Genomic DNA, 22,324 nt, shown 5'->3' on the forward strand with positions numbered 1-22,324 from the left:
CTGTTTTCCTATCGATGATGATTTATTATAATGTAGGAATTTTGTTTTTAATGTTTTCATTACTAGTTGTTTTCAATAATAATGATGATAGCTACCATCTATACAGTGCCTACCCTGTGCTAAAAGTTTTACAAACATTATCTTATTTGATCTTCATAACAACCCTCTGAGGTAAGTGCTGCTATTAATTCCCAGTTTATAGTTGAAGAAACTGAGGCAAACAGGTTAAATGACACATAGGACACATGGCTAGTAAATGTCAGAGGCCAGATTTAAATTCGGGTCTTCCTGATTCTAGGCACCACCTACCTGCCCCATAAGAATGCAGGCAAGGCAAGGACTATTGCACTTTTGCTTTTGGATTTCCAATGCTCAACCTGCTGCCTGGCATACAGTAGGGACTTAATGTTTGTTGAATTAAGTACCTGGCATTTAAAGGGCAATATCTAACCCTAAGTGAAAGAAAGGCTTGGGATAGACGCATTGATCTTAACAGGAAAAAGTGAGTTAAAAAAAAAAAAAGAGTCTATTACCCTGGGGCATTCTCACTGGTTATTGTTTCCTTGGCTGGATTTGGTGGCTGAGTTATCAGCTGGTTCTTATCAAAAAGAGTTTCGCAAGTTACTAAACCTTAGCAAACAGGAGCCAAGGCAGCTAACAGGTGACATTGACTACATGAAGCCAATAAAAACAGGCAGCAGAGAGAACTTTCATCACCATCTTCACAAAGAGATGGCCAGTAGTAACAAGACCAGCAGAGAGGCTTATGATGAAATCACCAGTGGATATCAATAACCCTATAGCATCAAAGGTATGAGTTGCCCTAGTTATATGTGTCAATTTGTAGATTTTGTCTCAAGTTAACTGGGGAAAGACAGATGTTCTATTGCTACTTATCTTACTAAGCTGTTCCATGTAAGTGCCTTTACATTGACTTATTCCCCCCCATTAGACTGTGACTTCTTGAGAGCAGGGATTGTTTGGGTTTTGCCTTTTTTTTTGTATCCCCAGGGCTTAGGGTGGCATAGCACCTGGCACATAGTAGGCACTTAATAAATGTTAGTTGACTGACTGGCTTTTATGTAATGTGTCCTTTGGCTAACCAGTAACACACGATAGGAGAAAAGACATGAGAAGATACCTCCCCCGTTCCTTTACAGAGCTGGATGATCCACAGGTATGGAACATAGTATATAACTTCAGATTTTTTTCAATATGTTGACTGGTTTTGCTAATTTTTTTCTCTTCCTCTTTTTTGAAAAAAAATTCTTTATAATAAGGGGCAGCTCTCTTGAAAGGGGAAGAGAAGGGAAAATCTAGATGATGCAAAAAATATCAATAAAAATCTATTATTAACCACAAATAAATGCTGGTTAGGTGAAGCTGAGTTACGGTGCCAGATTACACATAGTGTAAAAAGGCATGTGACCAAGGACTTTCATGTATCTTAGGACTTCCAAGGTTAGTAGATAGGGATTATTTATCCTGGGACCCTCCTTTCCCCACACAGATAATTTCGTCCTCTTAGTCCAAGGTCCCTAGACAGGAGGATAGGAATGAAAGTACTTCCACTTCTAATCTTGTTTACTTCTCATGAACACTGAGGTGAAAATGATGACTGGCCACAGAGAGTTGTCAAAATTAAGATAAGGACACAGATCTTTCCTAAAATTCCCAGGAGCCAGAACTAGGAAGAAAATGGAATCATTTCACAAATTTCAAAATCCAAAGAATTCATCCCCGAGTGGCCACTATTGAGTCTGTGTTAGGAGGACTATATTTAATTTTGTATTTCATGGGTTAAGTAAGCTTTTAATAAAAATGAACCATTATAACACAATCCATGTGTAAGCTGAGGACTACATGTACTGGCAGTAACTTCTCATTTTCTTAGGCCTGAATCTTCTGCAAATTCCCTGGGCCCTACTGATATAGCTCTTTTTTGACCCTACTTTTTATTCTGGCAGTTCCCCTCCCTCTTCCATTTGTAATCTGACCTTTCTGAATTGCTTTCTCCTTTAGCTTGCTGTCCTTGATAATTTGATTAACACCACTCCTTTCTTTCTTCTCCCTGCCATTTATTCTCCTTTTCCTTCTTCTTATCATTCCAAAATTCTCAGTTTTCACATACACTTTTCACCTATCGAGAAGCCACTGGCTTCTAATGTTATCATTCAGTTGTTTCAGTCATGTCTGACTCTTTGTCACTCCATTTGGGGTTTTCTTGGCAGAGATACTGGAGTGGTTTGCCATTTCCTTCTCCAGCTCATTTTTTACAGATGAAGAAACTGAGTCAAACAGGGTTAAATGACTTGCCCAAGGTCACAGAGCTAGTGTCTGAGACCAGATTTGAATAAAGGAAGATGAGTCTTCCTGTCTTGTCTTTGGGTCAGGGACTCTGTCCACTATGCCACCTAGCTGCTCCTAGCTTCCAATGACAAACCACTAAATAAGGTCCCTCTAGTTTTCAGGGATTGCAATCTCTGGAGAAGTCATTTCAGAGTTTGGGATATTTCTTAGCAACAACACTCATTTAGAAAAGGTGTAACAACAACAGATAGTATTAATGAAGAGTGGATTTTCTCCCACTAAAAAGGGAAACAAAAAGTATGTAGTATGTACCACTACGCAGCCAATTTACAATCCAAGTAAAACAAAAACTTCAGTGTCTGTTGGTTATAGACAGTAGCTCGAAACAAAATTGTCATCTTCAAATAAGAACTGAGGTTCTTGTACCAAATTAGAGCAATAAGAATTTTTATTGGCTAAAAGGATGAATGTGAAATAAAAAGAACTGATTAGTGTCTCACTAAATTACTGAATAAACTGGTGGAGGGAAAAGTGTGGAGAGATCAGGGATGGCAATCCTTGAAGAGTGCTCCAAATACCTTTTACCTCCTTAAATCTTAACATGGTGATGGTATTGTATTCTTCCTTCTAATGAACTTTATCAATGATCACAGCAGGAAATGAAAACTATTTAAGGAATTGACTTTTGCAACTAATATGAAAATAGAAACCAGAGGGTTTACATTTCTTAAAGCAGCCCTAAGTGTATTCTTGAACTTCTTATTGAAGTGATATTTGATACAGCAGCAAGGAGGTAGTGTTGTATTTATATAATGTTCAGTGTGCCATGCTAATAAAGCAATGCTACCAAAAAAAAAAAAGCCATACAGCTTATGGTGTCATATAATTGTAGTTTCATCTTCTTGGAAAGGGTACACAAATTCTTCAAAAAACAATTATAGACTTTCTGAATCATAGATTAAACTAATACGATAGGTCAGTAACAACTTTCAGAGTATCACAGAATCTGATCATTGAAAGGGACCTCAGTGGCCACTTAGTTTAATTCAAACACGAAAGGAATCTCCTCTGTAACATACCTGACAGGTTGTAGTCCAGCTTTGGCTTGAAGACCTCCAAGGAGGCCTTCCCTCTCAAGGCAACCCATTCAATTTTTACATTACTCATTGTTAGGAAATTTCCCCAGACATCAAGCCTACATTTGCTTCTTTGCAAATTCTACCCACTGTTCTGCCTTTTGGAAGCAAAGAGAACAAGTCTTATTATCCTTCTACACACAGCCCTTCAAATATCTGAAGACAGTTATCATGGTCTGTTCTATCCCTCTACTCTCCCAGTCTTCCCTTATCCAGGATAAACATCTTTAGTTCATTCAACCAATCTTCATATGACATGGATTCAATGCCTTTCACCATTCTGGTTGCCCTCCTCTGGAGACTCTATCAATATCTTTCTTAAACTACGGCACCCATAATGGAACACGAAACTCTAGAAGAAATCTGTTGAGGGCAGATAGACTACCACCTCCCCGTTCCTGGAAACAGAGTCCAAAACTTCATTAGCTGTCTTGGCTGCCATATCACACTCATATTGAGCTTGTGCTCCATTAAAACTCCGTATCTTTTTCAGAACAATTGTTTTTCTACGAGGCAGCCATTTCTAACAAACTGGAGCTAGGAGAGGAAGATGGCAGAGCCTTTGAAGAATTATCTGGAGGACGAGAATACAGTGCCTTTTGCCTTCCAACAACTCTGGGATGTAATTGGATCTCAGGAGCAAGTGATTCATGAGCTGGAAAGCATGATGGACACTCAGGAAGAGAAATTTGTGGGTAGAGTACAGAAGAAGGTGGGGGGTGGGAGTGGGGCAGAGCCAAGATGGCGGCTGGAAAACAGGGACTTGCTTAAGTTCTCCCCCAAATCCCTCCAAACACCTGTAAAAAATGGCTCTGAATAAATTCTAGAGCTACGGAACCCATGAAATAACAGAGGGAAACAAGTCTCCAGCCCAAGACAGCCTGGATGGTCTCTGGGAAAGGTCTATTGCACCTTGCTGGGAGCTGAACGCAGCCCAGCATGGGCCACACCAGTAAAGACTAGACGGGGAATTGGGAGGAGCAGGCCTTAGGGTCATGAGTCACTGAGCTGTAGCAGTTACCAGACTTCTTAACCCACAAATGCCAAAGACAATGGAGCAGTGGGAAAACTGCTGGATCTGGGTGACAGAAGTGTGCGATCTGGCCCCAGCCCTGGGGGTGACAGAGATGGCACAGCAGCAGCAGCGGGAAGCTCCAGCAGCTGCTTCCAGAGCTCTAGCTGCTGCTGCTTCTGGCCTCAGGCCCACCCAGTGGGAGGAATCAAACAGCAGATTAGAGCGGGAGTGCAGGGATTGCTTTGCTGGCTCAGAGGCAGGGCTCTCTTGCTTTGCCCTGCTTGGATCTGGGTAACAGTCCTGGTTGATGGTTCTTGAGGGAGGAGGAGCGCTGGTGTAGCAGAGCTTGCAGTGACAGTACAGTAGAAGTAGCTCTAACCCTATAAGAAAATAAGGGAAATGCAGATTGGCGGGAGGAGGAGTGGGGTGACAGAAGGGAAGGCAGACTGGGGAAAGGGACAATCAGAATGTATGCCATCCAGGAGTCGGGGGGAGGGTAGAAAAGGGGAGAAAATTTGTAACTCAAAATCTTGTGGAAATCAATGTTGAAAACTAAAAATATTAAATAATAAAAATATGAAGAAATGAAAAAAAAGAAGAGTATGAAGCTGTGGTAAAGAAGTTGGAGGAGGAAAAGGCAGCCCATGCTCAGACCAAGGGCCTGCTGGCTAAAGAGACGGGGAAACTGCAATTTGCTCTTGGAGAGGTGGAGGTGCCATACAAGCAACTAGAGAGAGAAAAGCAGGCTTTTGAAAAGGCGCTATCCAGTGTCAAGAACAAAGTTCTGATAGGGTCCACTAAGCAGGACAAGCTTATCACCAAGTGCAATGAAATTGAGTCTCACGTTATAAAGCAAGAAGCTATTCTTAACGAGAAAGAAAATGAAATTAAGGAACTACAGAATGTCATCAGCCACCAGAAACAGATCTTCAGGCATCAGATATCAGACTTCTGGATTCAGAAGAAGAAAGGGAATTACACGGCCCAAGTGCTGGACAGGAAGCAAAAGAAGGCAGGTGGGTTGCTCTCCACCAGGGGCTTCAAGGGACTTGGAGACAAATAAATCTGCTTCCACTTAGAAAATAAAATAACAATTGTTTTCTAACCATGACTTCTCCATCATACACTTTGCCACTGATTTCTTTTTAATGCCTATATAAGAGTTTACAATTTTCTTCATATTTAATCTTATTAAATTTAGACCAAAGCTCTAGCCTGACAATAGCCTTTTGGATCCTATTTTAGTCAGGTAGTGTGCTAAATATACCTCCCAGTTTTGTCAATTGCAAATCTGATGAGTATACCATCTATGTCTTTATCTAAGCTATTGATAACTGTTGCCCAGGCATAGCTTTGAATCTACCCACCTGGGCAGTGTAGCAATGGGCATGGGACCCATTCTCCCTTTTCTCCCTCTCTCTGGGCTGGCTCATTCACCCAACCTGCACTCACACTAGCAGGTATAGAGGGTTTCCCGGGATGAAACTAGCCATAGCCCCAATAATACAGCTACAACTTACTCTTTCTGGATCCTAGGAGTAACTATGGCGTCTAGGGAATAAACTCATACTACTCACCACCATAGTTCCTGAGCCCCCACTGATATGCTTTCATTTTCATTTAATCAGCCACCATAACACCGTTAATTCTTAAACACAAAATGTAATCAATAAAAGGTAAATTCAGGACTAACCAAACTATCACAGTCCACCTAAAAAACACCAATTCATGGAAGGTAGATGAGTGGGGACCCTGGATTCCAAGTTTTAACATTCCTGGTGCTTTTCAAAAATAATCTACACTACATGAAATCACTTATCTGTGAATTTATTACTCTCTTATTGAAAGACTTTCTTCTGATCTTGAGCATTGAAGTCACAAGTTCCTTTTGCTGAGAAAGTGTACTACTCTTTCAGCAAATATACAGGGTGTCCTAAGAGTATTATGACAGTTTTAACCTATTAAAGCTTAAATTTATATTATATATCAACAATGACATTGAGAATTGCAAAACTGCTCAGGTTGGCCCAGTCAGCTGTTCACATAACAGAATTCTTTTTTCCTCCTATCAGCTTCTAGTCAAGCAAAGCTGCTTCCCTAAAAAGCACAGCTTGCAGTACAACAAATGCAAAATCTATTTCTCCCTCTCAAATCATACAGAAGAGTAGGTAACAATGTACCCCTGAGAAGTTTACCTTCTTTAAAGCTGTAGATGAAACTAGAGAATACTAAAATCAAAGAACTCTGTAGAGAGAATCAGAATTCTGTTCCAATCAACACCATAGATGGAACTCTCTCAGTTGACCTAAACTTTTCCAATGAGCCCTTTCTTCTCATTATGAGGACAAAGTATTTAAGCTTCAGCTTCAGTATTTGACCTTCCAGTGAATAGTTTGAGTTAATTTCATTAAGTATTAACTGATTTGATCTCGCTCTCCAAGGGACTCTCAAAAGTCTTTTCCAACACCACAATGCAAAAGCATTGATTCTGCAGTGCTCAGCTTTCCTTATAGCCGAACTCTCACAGCCAGATATTGCCACTTGAAAAAAGTTTTTACTATGTGGACCTTTATTAGTGGCAAGGTGATGTCTCTGCTTTTTAGTATGCTGTCTGGATTTGCCATAGCATTTCTTCCAGGGAGCAAGGATCTTTTAATTTCCTGGTTGCTGTTGCTGTCTGCAGCAATATTTGAACCCAAGAATATAAAATGTGACACTGTTTCCATTTCTTCTCCTTTTATTTGCCAGGAACTGATGGAACCAGTTGCCAGGATATTAGTTGTTGGGTTTTTTTATGTTCAGTTTCAAGCCAGCTTTTACACTCTCCTCTTTTACCCTCATCAAGAAAAACAAATAGTTTACCTGTCAGATTTATGGAGAATGGAAGAATTTATGACCAAACAAGAGATAGAGAACATTATGAAATGCAAAATGGATAATTTTGATTACATTAAATTGAAAAGTTTTTGTACAAAGCCAATGCAACCAAGATTAGGAGGGAAGCAGAAAACTGGGAAAAAAATTTTACAACCAGTATCTTGGATAAAGGCCTCATTTCTAAAATACATAGAGAACAGAGTAGAATTTGTAAGAATACAAGTCATTTCCCAATTGATAAATGGTCAAAGGATATGAGCAGTTTTCAGAGGAAGAAATTAAAGCTATCTATAGTCACATGAAAAAATGCTCTAAATTACTATTGACTAGAGAAATGCAAATCAAAACAACTCTTAGGTACCACATCACACCTGTCACATTGGCTAACATGAAAAAACAGGAAAATTGGAACACTAATGCATTGTTGGTGGAGTTGTGAACTGATCCAGTCACTTTGGAGAGCAACTTGGAACTATGCCCAAAGGACTAGAAAAATGTGCAAACCCTTTGACCCTGCATTACCACTTGTAGGGCTATATCCCAAAGAGATCATACAAATGAGAAAAGAACCCACATGTACAAATATATATATAGCAGCTCTTTTTGTGGTGGCAAAGAACTGAAATTGAGGGGATGCCCATCAGCTGGGGAATGGCTGAACAAGTTGTGAGATATGAAAGCACTGGAATACTACTGTGCTATAAGAAATGGTGAGCAGGCTGACTTCAGAAAAACCTGGAAAGACTTATATGAACTGATGCTGAGTGAAATCAGCAGAACCAGGAGAACAATGTACACAGTTAGAGCCCCATTGTGCGATGACTAACTTTGATAGACTTGGCTCTTTTCAGCAATGCAAGGATCTAAGACAACTTGAAAAGGCTCATGATGGAAAACGCCATCCACATCCAGAGAAAGAATTACAAAGTCTGAATGCAGATGGAAGCATGCTATTTGCGCGCTCTCTCTCTTTTTTGTTTTGTTCCTTCTTTCTTGTGGTTCATTCCATTGGTTATAATTCTTCTTTGCAACATGACTAATATGAAAATGTTTAATGTGAATATATATATATATGTATATATAAACTATATCAGAATGTACATGTATATACTATATCAGATTATATGCCATCGTGGGGAGGAGGGAGGGAAGGAAAGGGGAGAAAATTTGGAACTCAAAAGCTTATGGAATTGAATGTTGTAAACTAAAAATAAATTAAATTTTAAAAATAAAATATAAAAATTTTTTAAAAAGAAGCTTCTTAGTTCTTCTTCACTTACTGCCACCAGAGTGGTATCATCCACATATCTGAGACTGGTGGTATTTCTCCCTATAAACTTAATTCTGGCTTTTGATTCACCCAACCTGGTGTTCTGCATGGTGTACTCTGCATATGTACTCTTCATATAGGTGGTGCAGTGGATAGCGTGCTGGGCCTAGAGTCAAGAAGACTGATCTTACTGAGTTCAATTCTGGTCTCAGATACTTAGCTGTGTGACCTTAGGCAAGTCACTTACCCCTATTAACTTCAGTTTTCTCACCTGTAAAATGAGCAGAAGGAAATGGCAAACCACTCCATTATCTTTGCCAAGAAAACCCCAAATGAGATCATAAATAGTTGGACACAGCAGAATGACTGAAATGATGGAATAATAACTGCATATAAGTTAATAAATAAGGTAATATCTAGCCTTGTACTACTCTTCCAATCTTAAACCAATCAGTTGTTCCACGTTCAGTTCTAACTATTGCTTCTTGGCTCACATACAGGTTCCTCAGGAGACATAAGATGATCTGGTTCTTCCATCTCTTTGAGGACTTGGCACATTTGGTTGTGATCCACACAGTCAAAGGCTTTACTGCAGTCAATGAAGTAGAAGTTGATTTTTTGTTGTTTTTTTTTTTTGTTTTTCTGGAACTCCCTTGCTTTCTCCATAATCCAATAAATGTTGGCAATTTGGTTTCTAGTTCCTCCGCCTTTTTGAAAACCAGCCTGTTCTGATAATTCTTGGTTCACATATTGCTAAAGGCTAGCTTGCAGAATCTTAAGCACGACCTTGCTAGCATACGAAATGAATGCAATTCTTTGGTAAATTGAATATTTATTGGCATTGCCCCTCTTTAGAATTGGGACATAAACTGTTATTTTCCAATCCAGAAGTCACTGAGTTTTCCAAATTTGCTAGAATATTGAGTGCAGCACTTTAACAGCATCATCTTTTAGCATTTTAAATAGCTTAGCTGGAATTATGTTACCTCCACTAGGCTTATTGTTAGCAATGTTTCCTACAGCCCACTTGACTTCATTCTCCATGATGTCTGGCTCTAGATCAGCAACAACACAATCTTGGTTTATCAGTGATGTTAAGATCTATCTTGCATAGTTCTTCTGTATATTCTTGTCACCTTTTTAATCTCTTCCATTTTTGTTGTCTCTACCATTTTTGTCTTTTATCATGCCCATTTGCGCATGAAACATTCCCTTGATATCTCTAATTTTCTGAAAGACATCTCTCATTCTTCCTATTCTATTGTTTTCTTCTACTTCTTTGCATTGCTCATTTAAGAAAACCTCAACTCTCCTTGTTATTTTCTGGAATTCTGCATTCAGTTGGGTATACTTTCCCTTTCTTCTTTACCTTTTTGTTTTCCTTCTTTCCTCAGCTATTTGTTAAGTCTCATCAGCCATTTTGCTTTCTTGCTCTTCTTTTGGGGGGAGGAGAAGGGAGATGTCTTTTATTGCTGCCTCCTGTACAATATTTCAAACTTCTGTCATAGTTCTTCAGGCAGTCTATCTGCCAAATCTAATCCCTTAAATCTATTCATCACTTCCACCTTATATTCATAAGGGATACTATTCAGGCCATAGTATGATGGGTTTTCCTTAATTTCTTCAATTTAAGTCTGAATTTTGCAATAAGAAGCTCATGATCTGAGCCACAGTCAGCTCCAGGTCTTGTTTTAACTGACTGTATATAGTTTCTCCACCTTTGGCTGCAAAGTATATAATCAATCTGCTTTCAATATTGATATCTGGTGATGTCCATATGTAGAATTGCCTTTTGGGTTATTGAAAAAGAGATATCTTGACAAAACCTTGCTTCATTTTATATTCCAAGGCCAAACTTGCCTGTTATTCCAATTATTTTTTTGATTTCCTATTTAGCACTCCAATCCCCTATGCTGAATGTGACAACTTCTTTGGATGTTGTTTCTAGAAGATGTAGGTCTTCATAAAAATTTATCAACTTTGGCCTCTTCAGCATCAGTGGTTGGAGCATAGACTTGTATTACTGTGATGTTGAATAGTGTGCCTTGGATTCAAACAGACATTATTCTGTCATTTTTGAGATTATACCCCAGAACACTTTTCTCACCCTTTTGTTGACTATGAGGGCTACTCCCTTTCTTCTAAGGTATTCTTGCCCACAGTAGTAGATGTAATGATTACTTGAATTAAATTTATGCGCTCTCCTGTCTGTTTGATTTCACTGATAGCCAAGATGTCAATGTTTAATCTTTCCATCTCCTGTTTGACCACATCCAGCTTACCCTGGTTCATAGATCTTACATTCCAGGTTCCTGTGCAATACTGATCTTAACAGCATCAGACTCTCCTTTTGTCACCAGACATATCTGCAGCTGAGCTTCCTTTCAGCTTTGGCACAACCATTTCATTAGTACTGGAACCACTTTTGATTGTCCTCTGCTCTTCCCCAGTAGCATGTTGCATACCTTCTGACCTGTGAGGCTCATCTTCTGGTGTCACATATTTTACCATTTTAATACTGTCCATGGAATTTTCTTTGCAAAAACACTGGAGAGGTTTGCCTTTTCCTTCTCCAGTGGATCACCTTTTGTCAGAACTCCCCACTATGACCTGTCCATCTTGGGTAACCCTGCAAGGCAGGGTTCATAGTTTCACTGAGCTACACAAACCCTTTTGCCATGACAAGGTGATCATCCAGTAGTGGGTGTGGCCTTGGGCAAGTCATTTAACCTAATTGGACCTTTTTGTCTTCTTTTAAAAGATGAAAGGGGTTATATTAGAAGACTCCTATGGGACTTCCAACTCTGAAGTTATTATCCTGTGATTCATAAACATAAATGCCTATTCAAGACTAGAAGAAGGAAAAATGATCTGCTATTTTTTTTTTTTGGTTTTGACCTGACCTCATCTAATTAACATCTATATTTTTTTTACTCCTTTTTAACTGATAAAACCTATAATAAGCTATTTAATGGCACAGCATTTGATCATTCCTTGTAGCACCATATGTTACGCCCAATCGAGGTGTGAGAATAGCAGAAACCTGGCAACAGATCTGAAAATAAGGCATTTCCTATGGATTACTTTTTTGGACAGTAGTTACACATATTCATTTCCCATCAAATTTGATAGGTTGTTTTTTTTCTGATTCTAACAATTATACCAGTTATACTGTAGATATTTTATTTGCCTAAAATTTGTTGCTTTTCTTCACAGTGTAATACTTGTCCAAGGTCATGTAGGTCCTGGGACTCCAAATAGAAGGAGTCAAAGCCTGTACACCTGTGATTCCAAATTCAGGAGAATATTTTTCCCACTACATCCTTGCTATGGCTCACGAAAATTGCCATCCTCTGCTATATAAAGTTTAGAACAATTTTTAATTTACATAAAAAGAAGCAAATAATGCTCTTTTCTTCGATCTTGTAATAGGAAGTTTCCATTCCCTGAAAGCTATGGAAATGACTGACAGTAATGTTATTTCAGAAATCTTGGGCTAAGAGGCAATTTTTATTTAAAAGTTAATGGATTTCTGGCTTGCTGGTTTCATTAATTCAGTTCAGTGCTTCTGGAGGAAAAGCAAGTGTCTCAGTGGTTCTTTACTACACTTATTCTTCAGAGGACTAAAGGTTGCTATTCTCATCTGTTAAGATACTAAGGAAATTAGTAATCTATTACACATTTGTGACAGTAAATTTGGAAACTAGTTAAATCATAATCAGGCTATGTTAAGTTCTTTGTTCCTTAAAAAATCTTACTAACCTAGATGGCCCACAGGAACGGTTCAAGGCTATATCCAATATATAGTATATATCCTATATATTGCCATTTTTCCCTACTACAGGAGTGGGGAACCTGCAGGCTTCAAGGCCACATGTGGCCCTCTAGGTCTTCAAGTGGGGGCCTTTGACTGAATCCAAATTCGAGGCCACATGTGGCCTTGAGGTTGCAGGTTCCCTACTCCTGCCCTAATATAAAGAATCTACAAAGGATACCTGTCTCCCTCAATTTTTTTTAAATCAACAGAGAAAACATTTCTTAAAGTATTAAGAACTCAACCTCAGCCTTACAGAAACTCTTACTTGAATAAACAACTGATATAAAGTAGAAAACAATACTTAATCACCAAAGGCTTTCATCTTACGTAAACTTGGGTTTTAAGGCAATCTAAATGGCGTGTATTTTCTAATTTTATGTTTTTACTTTGTGCCTTACATTGAACATTATTATTTTCTGTATATTATATTCTTTTAATGAATTTATTTAATGAATGGCCCAGATGAACTACAGCTCAGTTACTTAAGAGACTTAAGATACATGATTCTTACAATATAATCAACATTTATTAAGTACCTAGTATGTGCCAGACACTGTGCTAAGCTCTAGAGATACAAATAGGAAACAAGAGTCCTTTCCCTCAAGAAACTTACAAGTTAATTCAGGAAGATAATACCCAAAAGGAAGCTGAAAATGGAATAAGGGCCCTCACTGGGGACCCTGCTCTGAGACAAGATACTGTGGAGTTGAAGCCAGTGCAGCCAGTGGGAGGTGGATGAGTTGGCTGGAAATTCTATTGTTGTTGTTAGAGTCTTCTGTTGTTTGTTCCACCATCTCCAATTCTTCACCCTATCTGGGGTTTTCCTGGCAAAAGCACTGAAGTAGTTTGCCATTTCCTTCTCCAACTCCAACTCCAACTTCAAATTTACTGTCACAAATGTGTAATAGATTACTAATTTCTTCAGTATCTTACAGATGAGGAAACTGAGGCAAATAGGGCTAAGTCATTTGCCCAGGGTCACATAGGTAGTAAGTGTCTGAGGCCAGATTTGAACTTAGGTCTTCCTGATTCCAGGCCTGGTGCTCTATATACCTAGCTGCCCAAACTGAGGCTTTGTAAGAAGTTCTTTTGCTCCACCCTCAACAACAACAACAACCAGTCTTTCCATCATAGGGGCACAGGCAGCTGAAGACGTTGATGAGATAGGAGTAGTCAAGTCGAAGGCCCAAAGTCGATGAGTTTCCTGCTGATGAACTTATTCTGGAGGTGAGGGGGTGGAGTAGGGTGGAGTGGGGTATGGAAAGCATGATATTGATGGAATCAAAACCAAACAGATTAACTAGTGAGAAGTGCTGAATTACCTTCAGTGATTTTTCTTTTCTTGCTTGCTTTTTAAAAATATTTTATTTTTTCCCCTAATTACATGTAGAAACAACTTTTAACATTCTTTTTTTGTTTTGAATTTCAAATTCTATCCTTTCTTCCTTCCCCATCTCCCTCCCTGAGATGATAAACAATCTAAGTTATATATGTGCAGTCATGTAAAACATATTTCCATATTAGTCATTTTATGGAAGAAAATCGTGAGAGAGAGAGAGAGAGAAAGAGAGAGAGAGGGAGGGAGGGAGGAAAGAAGAGAAAATAGTATCCTTCAGTCTGTATTCATATATCAGTTCTATCTCTGGAGTCAGATAGCATTTTTCATCATGAATCCTTTGGAATTGTCTTGGATCATTGTTGATAGATTAGCTAAGTCGTTTACAGTTGTTATCATAAATATTGCTGTTACTGCGTACAATGTTCTCCTGGTTCTGCTCACTTCACTCTGCATCAGTTTATGTAATCTTTCCAGGTTTTTCTGAAATCATCTTGCAATGATCTTTCGAAGTTCTTAGAGAATGGGAGAGGTATTATAGAATGGAAGAATAAATGTCCTGCTTTTTTAAAAACAAAAGATAGAGAATAGAGTCTACAAAGAATAGCTAACAAATCTGACTTCTATTCTTGGTAAAATTCTAGAATACCAAAGATGTAGTTTCTTTGCAAAGAAATGGCAATTATTGAGTCATTCATTGGGGAAAAAACATGCTTTTCCTTAAGAATAGATCATGTCAAACTAATTTTTTTCTTTTGATAGGATTAATAAAGTAGAGAATGCCACAGATTAGCAAAGCATTTGACATTGTCTCATAATATTCATGTAGAAAAAAAAGATATGTAGCCTAGATAATACAGTTAAATGATTTCTAAGTGGTTGAATGTCCAGTCCCAAAGTCAACTTGGAAGGAGGTCTCCAATGCAATATCCAGGAAGCTGTGCTTGGCCCTACATGGTTTAACATTTTTATCAATGACTTGGATTTTTGGCATGTTTATCAAACTTGCACATATCATAAACCTGGGCAGGACAGTGAATGCACTGGATAACAGATTTAGGATCCAGAAAAAAAGACTCGAAAGACTAGAATAGTCATCTACAAAGTGGAGGTTCTAGTCCCCTAGAGGGCCCATCCTTGAGCCCAAGGGATGTGTGATCCATCAGCTGGAGGAATGGAAAGAAGAGTCTCATCCTACCCTCCCTACAAAAACCAATCTATTATCAGCCAATGTTCCTCTTTCTCCACCCTTTCCACTGTGGTCATGCATGTTCTCAACCTGTTCCTTCCCCAAGTGGGTATCTGGCCCTGTGAGCAGTTATAATTTAACCGCTACAGCAGCACCAGCCACTATGCAGACAAAATCACCCCTCACTCCCTGTGGTACTTGTAACCTTCCCCACTGGGTGGGTTCTGAACTTGTAGAGTGAGAACCTTACTCATCCCATCCCCCTACCACTTTCATTTTCAGTGAGACAATGAGTTGCACAGGATGAACAAAGGCAGGTGTCAATTTCTATAGCACTCATAACATCGTCTTGCTTTCCTAAACCCACCCCTCTTCTGAATTTCCCTATTATAATTGAAGGCACTTCCAGCCTTCTAATCACTTAAGTGCCGAATTTCAGTGTTATCATGAACTCTGCACTCTCACTCACATCTTGTCATTTTATATCCATAGGATCAATTCTCATATTACCCTCTTCTTTCAACTCACACAATTACCACCTTATTAGCCTGAACCATTGGAATAGCCTCCTAACTGGTCTTTCCCTACCCTAATCCATCCTCCAGACAGCAGCCAAAAATTTTCCTAAAACGCAGGTCTGACTACATCACCCCCTACTCGGTGGTTGGTTGTTGTCCTGCATTCTCGAAGAGACTAAAATGACATCACTATGTTAGAGTCAAGTTACAGTGGCTGTGGCTGATCTGACCAATACGAGCTCAGAATGCTCCATCACAGGTCAGGCACAAAGAGTCTATATGAACATTTGGGATAGATTCTCTAAATTTGTGCATCTCACATTCCTTTTGAGCTACTTCATTCTGCTTTGCTTATAGAGCACAGTGCATTCTTTGATGTGGGCATGCCATGCTGAATGGTCCTTTTCCAGTGTCTCCCATGTCACGCAATCAATTTCAAAGTTCTTCAGAGAGACCTTGAGAGCATACTTGTACTGCTTCTTCAGACTACCACGTTACTACTTGCCTTGTGTAATTTCTCCATAGAAGTCTTTTAGGCAGGCATACACTTAGCCATTCAAACAATATGGCCAGCCCATTGGAGTACAGTTTGAATGCTTGGCAGCTTAGTTTGAGAAAGGACCTCAGTGTCCAGTACCTTATCCTGCCAGGTGATCTTCAGATTCTTCCTAAGACATTCAAACTGAATTATCTCCTACTCAGTAAACTTTAGCGGCTCATTATTGACTCTATGATAACCAATTATTCATCTTTATCTCATGCTTTTAAATTTTCTATTATAGTATACATAATTATTGGCACTTCAGTACATGGAATTATTTATAAATAAGTAAATGTACATATATTTGGGTGCATGCTCGAAATTGTTTCACTGACAGGGGTACCTAATCAAAAATTTGGAGTTCATGGGGCTAGAATATAGAACTGAATCTATCAACGTGAAACCAAGAGGCACGAACATAAAGTCTAACATCATTCAAATAATAAATGTAATAGTACAAGAGGAGAGAACCACAGACTCACCGGGAAGCAGCCAAACAAGCTGATATGAGCGTGGGCTGCAGTTAGAAGAGCAGAGCTTTCAGGAAGAAGGTGACAGTACTTGTTTTCACTACAGTTTAAGAGCATTGATAACCTTGAGAACAACCAAATGACCAGGATGGTTAAGGGCCTGGAATCCTTATCCCTTAAGAATTATCATTAGAGTGTCAGCTCTTGAGAGCAAGGACTATCTTTTGACTCTTTGTATCTCCAGGGCCTGACACAAAGTTGTCACTTAATAAATGTTTATTGAATGATTGATTTGAAAGGACTAGGGATGTTCAGCATGAAAAATAGAACAGCGTTAGGGAAAGGATAGCTGGTGTTTAAGTATCTAAAGGGATCTCATGTAGAAAAAGAATTTTATTTGTTCTTCTTGACCCCATAGTTAATGACTTCATTTCGCTGATGTAAGGAAAAATTCCAGCTGTCCCTTACAACACTGAAATTCTGGATTAACTGCAGTAGAAAACTGCTATGTCTCTAGAATAAAATATTTTCCAAGAAAATATTCTCAATTTCAAAACAAGTCAATGGGAAAATATAATTTTGTTTGCAGAAATTCATTTTATAAATTATTTTCTAGGAATCTATTAAAGGTGGTTGTACCTCTATGTGTATTTAGCTAGTGGTTTGGGGGAACAACAAATCAAGAGTAATTATATACTTTCAAAAATATAGGAGTTATCTTTGTTCAATATGTAACTGTCCCAATTCAATAAAATCTAACAGTTCTTAATTACTTCTAAGATCAAATAGAAACTCCTATCCATGGTATTTCAAACTCTTCACAACCTGGTCATAATCTACTAACTAATTCAGCTTTACTATACGTTAATCCTCTTCACACACTCTACAATCTAGCCACCCGACCCCTTCTTCTTGTTTCTCACACTGGATATTCTATCCCCCATCTTTGTGCCTTTTGCACTACTTCTCCCCTGTATATGAAAGATATGCCCTCTTCTTCTTCATCTCTCAGAATCACTTACTTCCATAAAAACTTAGCTTAAAGGCCACCTTCAGGAAAGCTTTCCTGATCCCCTTAGCTCCTTGTACCCTTCCTCTCTCCCCCACTCCCTACTCAATTAAAAAAAAAAAGCTTGTATTAGTTACCTCCTCTTCCTTATTTCCTATCACTCAGAAAACTTCTACCACACCTCTTTTATCCCTATATCATACAAAGTGGCCATACTGTTTACCAAGGTTACCTCTACATCTTCAAATGATCCCATTCCATTCTATCTCTTCCAACAGATTGCTCCCTCTGTCACTCCCATTCTATCACTTATTTTCAATTTCTCATGAAGTCCCTACTCCTCCCACTGCCTACAAATATGATTATTTCTCTGCCATCCTGAAAAAACCCTCACTTGATCTTTGATATAAGCATATTTATTTAATAACTACTTGAGAAATCACTAAAATTCACTTTTTTGAGGGAAAATATTACTAATTTTAATTCAAATGCTTGTCTTTGTACTACCCACAAGAAGTAGATCCTTTTCAAAACTGTGAATATTTGGGAATCCTTCGAAAATTGTCAATTCCTGTTCAGAAAATAAAGCTAAGTTGATTCATATAGTCATTAGTTTTACTTTGCCTTATAATTACTGAATTACAATCACTCAATAGTATTAAGGCATTGAGGTATTGAGGCAGGTAGGTGATAGAGCGGACTGAGCCTAGAATTCAAATCCAGCCTCAGATACTTACTAGCTTTGTGAATCCTTGAGCAAGTCACTTAACTTGTTTGCCTCAGTTTCCTCAACTATAAAAAACAGATAATAATAGTACCTACTTCTCAGAGTAGTTATGAGGCTCAAATGAGATATTTTAAAGTGCCAGCCAGTTATATATTTTATCATGCAAATTATGTATTCGAAAACTACAATAATAATTCTTAACTCCTAACCTTTAAAATTTAGCCAATTAATAAGTTAATTAAATATAGCAAAAACACTAACTACAATTTATTTACAAAATAAAATAGGGGAGAAGTTGAAGAAAATTTGTGTCAATCTACAGGAAACAAACATATTTCATAAAGATAACTGCTATACATAGGTACGTACTTAGTAAATGCTTTTCATGGCAGTAATCTAACGTGTGTTTTATTTCAGCAGACATTTGTGTTAAACATATGGCCATCAGAATAATTGTGACATGCTTTGTGGTACTACAATGGGCTAAGCCTTTTGAGAAGTGATTACTTCTAACAAAAGCCTGCTTAAATTATTGTTTACCTATGTGGCATATATCCAAATTTTGCAACAGTATTACAAAAGAGTTTATTGCTTTAGAATCACTCACCCATTTTCAAACTGTTTGCTGTACAAGATAAGCACCATCAAGTTTTTAAGAGCAATTATGAAATCCAGTGTTAGACTCACATTTCTTTCACAAAATTATTCCATTAGATCAGAGCCCTGTGTTTCTGACAAATATATGTGTATATATACATATACACCACATATGAGATATTCAGTTTAAAAAGTTAACACTATATATTATATATATACATGTATATATGTATGTATATATATTTATACACTATATGTATGTATATACACACATATGAAATACGTAGTTTAAAAAGTTAACACTAGAAAATGTGAGACTGGAAAAACGTCCATGTTGTTTCTGGATCAGATACTCTAATCTTTTAACCTTAAAACATAAGAAAACATTGGCATTTTCAGCACACAAAGGGTCATTAATTTTGTTTATGTATTTGTTAGGCCAATATAGTATATCATATAGTGTTTCTCCATACTGGCAAGTCAAGGTTTTCTGTTTCTGTACAACTAGCATAAGCTTCATTGAAGCAGAAAAGAGGTTTTACTACCCAAGGAAACCTATTGTATTGGATTTAAGAGTAGCTCCATTAGATAGTGGTCTTTACCTTTGCTTTAGTCACTATAGCAACGAGGGACAAGATGTTCTCAAATTGTTTTCTGCCAAAGAAAGGGTTAATTTAATGAGGTATCTCAGTAGTGACTGCAGCTTTTTTTAAGCAGCAATAGTACCACACGTATTAGATTTGAATCCTAAACACTTTTTAATAATAATAATATCAACACTAAGATGTTTAGCATTTAGGAATCATTTCCCACAAGTATACATAAAACCTGTGAAAAGAGTATTGATTTCCTGAGATTCAAAGACTAACTGTGCTGGCCTAAAAGCCTGAAATTTTCATTTCTCAGAAGACAGTCCTGAGAAAAGTTAATTTGTTCTATTAAAAATGAGTGGTTCTTTCATCAAGACAATGATATCCTATTAGATGTTTCAAAACTGAAAGAGAAAATGAGTATTTATTCTGAGTCACATAAGACTAGTGAAGGAGAAAACATAATGGTTTCGGAGAATAGGACCTAAATCTGGAAAGGACCTTAGAGATCATACAATCAACTCCCTCATTTTCTAAGATAAGGAAACTACATCCCAGAGAAGATAGGTGAATTCTGTAGGTCTTAAAGGTAATGAGAGGCAGAAGTGGGAATTGCACCTAGGTCCTTCACGCCAAATCCACTGCTGTTCCTAATAATACCATACTGCAGCCTAAATCCAAATCACTGGCTCTTCTTTGGGCAGACCACTACACCTCACTGGTCCTCAGTTTTCTCATCTGTAAAAGGGGTGGGGGAGGGTGTTGAGGTGAATTCTTTTTAAGATCCCTCCAGTTCTAAATCCTACGATATCCTAGATTATATATAATCTCCAACAGACCAGGGACCATATCTTCCCTAAATTTTGCATCTCATACAATACCCAGCCCTGCCCAGTATGCCCAGCACACCGCAACTAGCATTTGTTGAGCTTTTTAAAAGCTATTCACAAGCACTGTTAAAAGACGCGTGAAAGATAAATAAGTGCAAGAGTTTACAGCTGACATCCATAAGGATTCATCAGTACTAATGAAATAGATCTCTGTTTATATCCCTTGGGAGTCTGGGTTTTATAAATTTTAATAGTGTAATAGTTGCTTTCAATGATCTACAACAGAAGCAAAGTTTTGTTTCTCTCTTACAACAAACCAGGAGACCAACCTGGGAACAGGACTTAACTTAGTAAAGAATTCACAACTTAAAGAATTCACGCACATGACACACAACCTTGTGGCACAGGACCTCTTATTTTACAGAGGAAACAGAGACTCAGTTAAGTGACTTAAGTTAAGTAACTGGTCCACTGTGGTAACGTAGTAACCATTAGAGGTGTGCTGGGTGGGTGGGGGAATTAGATTACTTGATGAAAGACGAATATTTCTGTATGTTCAATACTTAGGTTACCACACTTGTATCCCAGGCAACAAACTAACAACAACCCATGTGTACTACTGAGAACGACTAGCAGGTCAAATAAATTCACGGAGAAAGAAGCCATGACAAAATAGTTCAGAAGTCGTGCCTTCAACACACACACACACACACACACACACACACACACACACACACACAACACATAGATTATGCGATGCAGCAATATGTACCCGCGATTCCGTTTCTTTGGGGGAGGCGCGCGTGCTCTAGACTATAGGATGCCATTCGCATTTTTCATACGGCAGTAGATGGTTGCTACTGACTGGTAATCCAATGTTTGCACCATCATTTTTTTCTAGCTTAGAAACGAGATTCAAAATTAAACCTTTCTTGACGTGGTCATCAGAAGGCTGTGAAGAATGGTCCCATAACACCCTTTTCCCAACCTGTATTCACCACTATTCACCCACCTATCCTTCTAGGGCTCCATACCAGACAAAACCCTTTGAGGACAAGTGCCCGGGTAACTCTAATGTAACAAAACCTGCTCTGCTTACCTTGATCCCTTGCTGTTGGGTTGTGAGAATTAACTTAGACTCATCCAAGAGCAAAACTTCGCAATAAAATTCTTCCTGGACGGCACAAAAACAGCCCATGTCTGCTTTTGACGTCTGCTGGAGGAAAGAAAGAAAACAGAGGCAGGCTACCGAATCACCCCCTCGCTACAAGACTCTGGTCTGTATTATCCAGTGCCAAGGACAGGAAAGGGAGCAAGTAGCTCGAAGAGGATTTTCCAGTTCACAGTCCACAAGAGGCCCCAAGGACCGGTTAGGTCCTCCCCGCCTTGGGAGTCAAAAGTCAATAGGGGGACCCAGAAGCTTCAGCTGAATTGGACTGGCAAGACAGACTCTGACCGCACATCCTGGGTCTCCAGCAGCTCTCTTCTGAAGTCGGGTGGGGAGGAGGTGGAGGGGAGTGGGGGGACGGGTGAGAAAAGCCTCTTCTGCAACCCTGGGAAAAACAAATGCCTCATAGCAATTGGGAAGGAGGAAAGACGAGGGCTGGAGTCCGTCGCTGCCCTTTTTCTTTTCTCTCCTTCGACTTCCAGGTCGCACAGCTAGATCTGGTCCACCTGGCCCAAGTGAGTGAGTCCACCAGGGCGGCTTGGGCTCCTCCTCGGCTTCACATAATCCTCGGCCGCCAGTGCTCCGGCTCCGGGTTTCCGCCCCGCCCAGCGGCGGCCCAGCTGCCAGGGTGGGTTCACCTCACACTTAGGGACAGAGAATGGAGGGCGGGAACTGGAGGCCCGTATTTCTTTTGTGTCGGGGACACCGGGGTCGGCGCGAGACCTTTCGGCCAGAAAAGGGAGGCGGCCGAGGCTGCGGAAGAGAGAACAAGGGGTAGCGCGTTTGGCCCAGCTCAGGTGTGCATAGGGCTTGTCCGGAGCAGGCTTCCAGGTGACTGGCCTGGGGAGGGCTTGTCAGAGAACCAAGGGCGGGGGGAACTACGCTTGTAGTCTGTCTGAGGAGCTCAAGTGCATGGCCCTGTGC

General features: G+C 39.1%; 2 protein-coding genes across 2 annotated transcripts in view; one reads left to right on the forward strand and one right to left on the reverse strand.

Annotated features, from left to right (window-relative positions):
- EPB41L4A (erythrocyte membrane protein band 4.1 like 4A) overlaps positions 1-21,943 on the reverse strand; it is a 194,507-nt gene extending 172,564 nt beyond the window's left edge. The window contains exon 1 of the mRNA XM_036740959.1: positions 21,332-21,943. Coding sequence (XP_036596854.1) covers positions 21,332-21,430 — 99 coding nt within the window. The 5' untranslated portion in view covers positions 21,431-21,943. The remainder of the gene's footprint in view (positions 1-21,331) is intronic.
- LOC118833585 (spermatogenesis-associated protein 24-like) lies at positions 3,997-5,524 on the forward strand. The gene is made up of 2 exons (XM_036740960.1): positions 3,997-4,141; positions 5,058-5,524. Exons 1-2 carry the CDS (start codon positions 3,997-3,999, stop codon positions 5,522-5,524), a joined length of 612 nt encoding a protein of 203 aa, XP_036596855.1.
- Positions 21,944-22,324: the final 381 nt, after the last annotated feature.

This window comes from Trichosurus vulpecula, chromosome 1, assembly GCF_011100635.1.
Source record: "Trichosurus vulpecula isolate mTriVul1 chromosome 1, mTriVul1.pri, whole genome shotgun sequence".
NCBI classification, from domain to species: Eukaryota; Metazoa; Chordata; class Mammalia; order Diprotodontia; family Phalangeridae; genus Trichosurus; species Trichosurus vulpecula.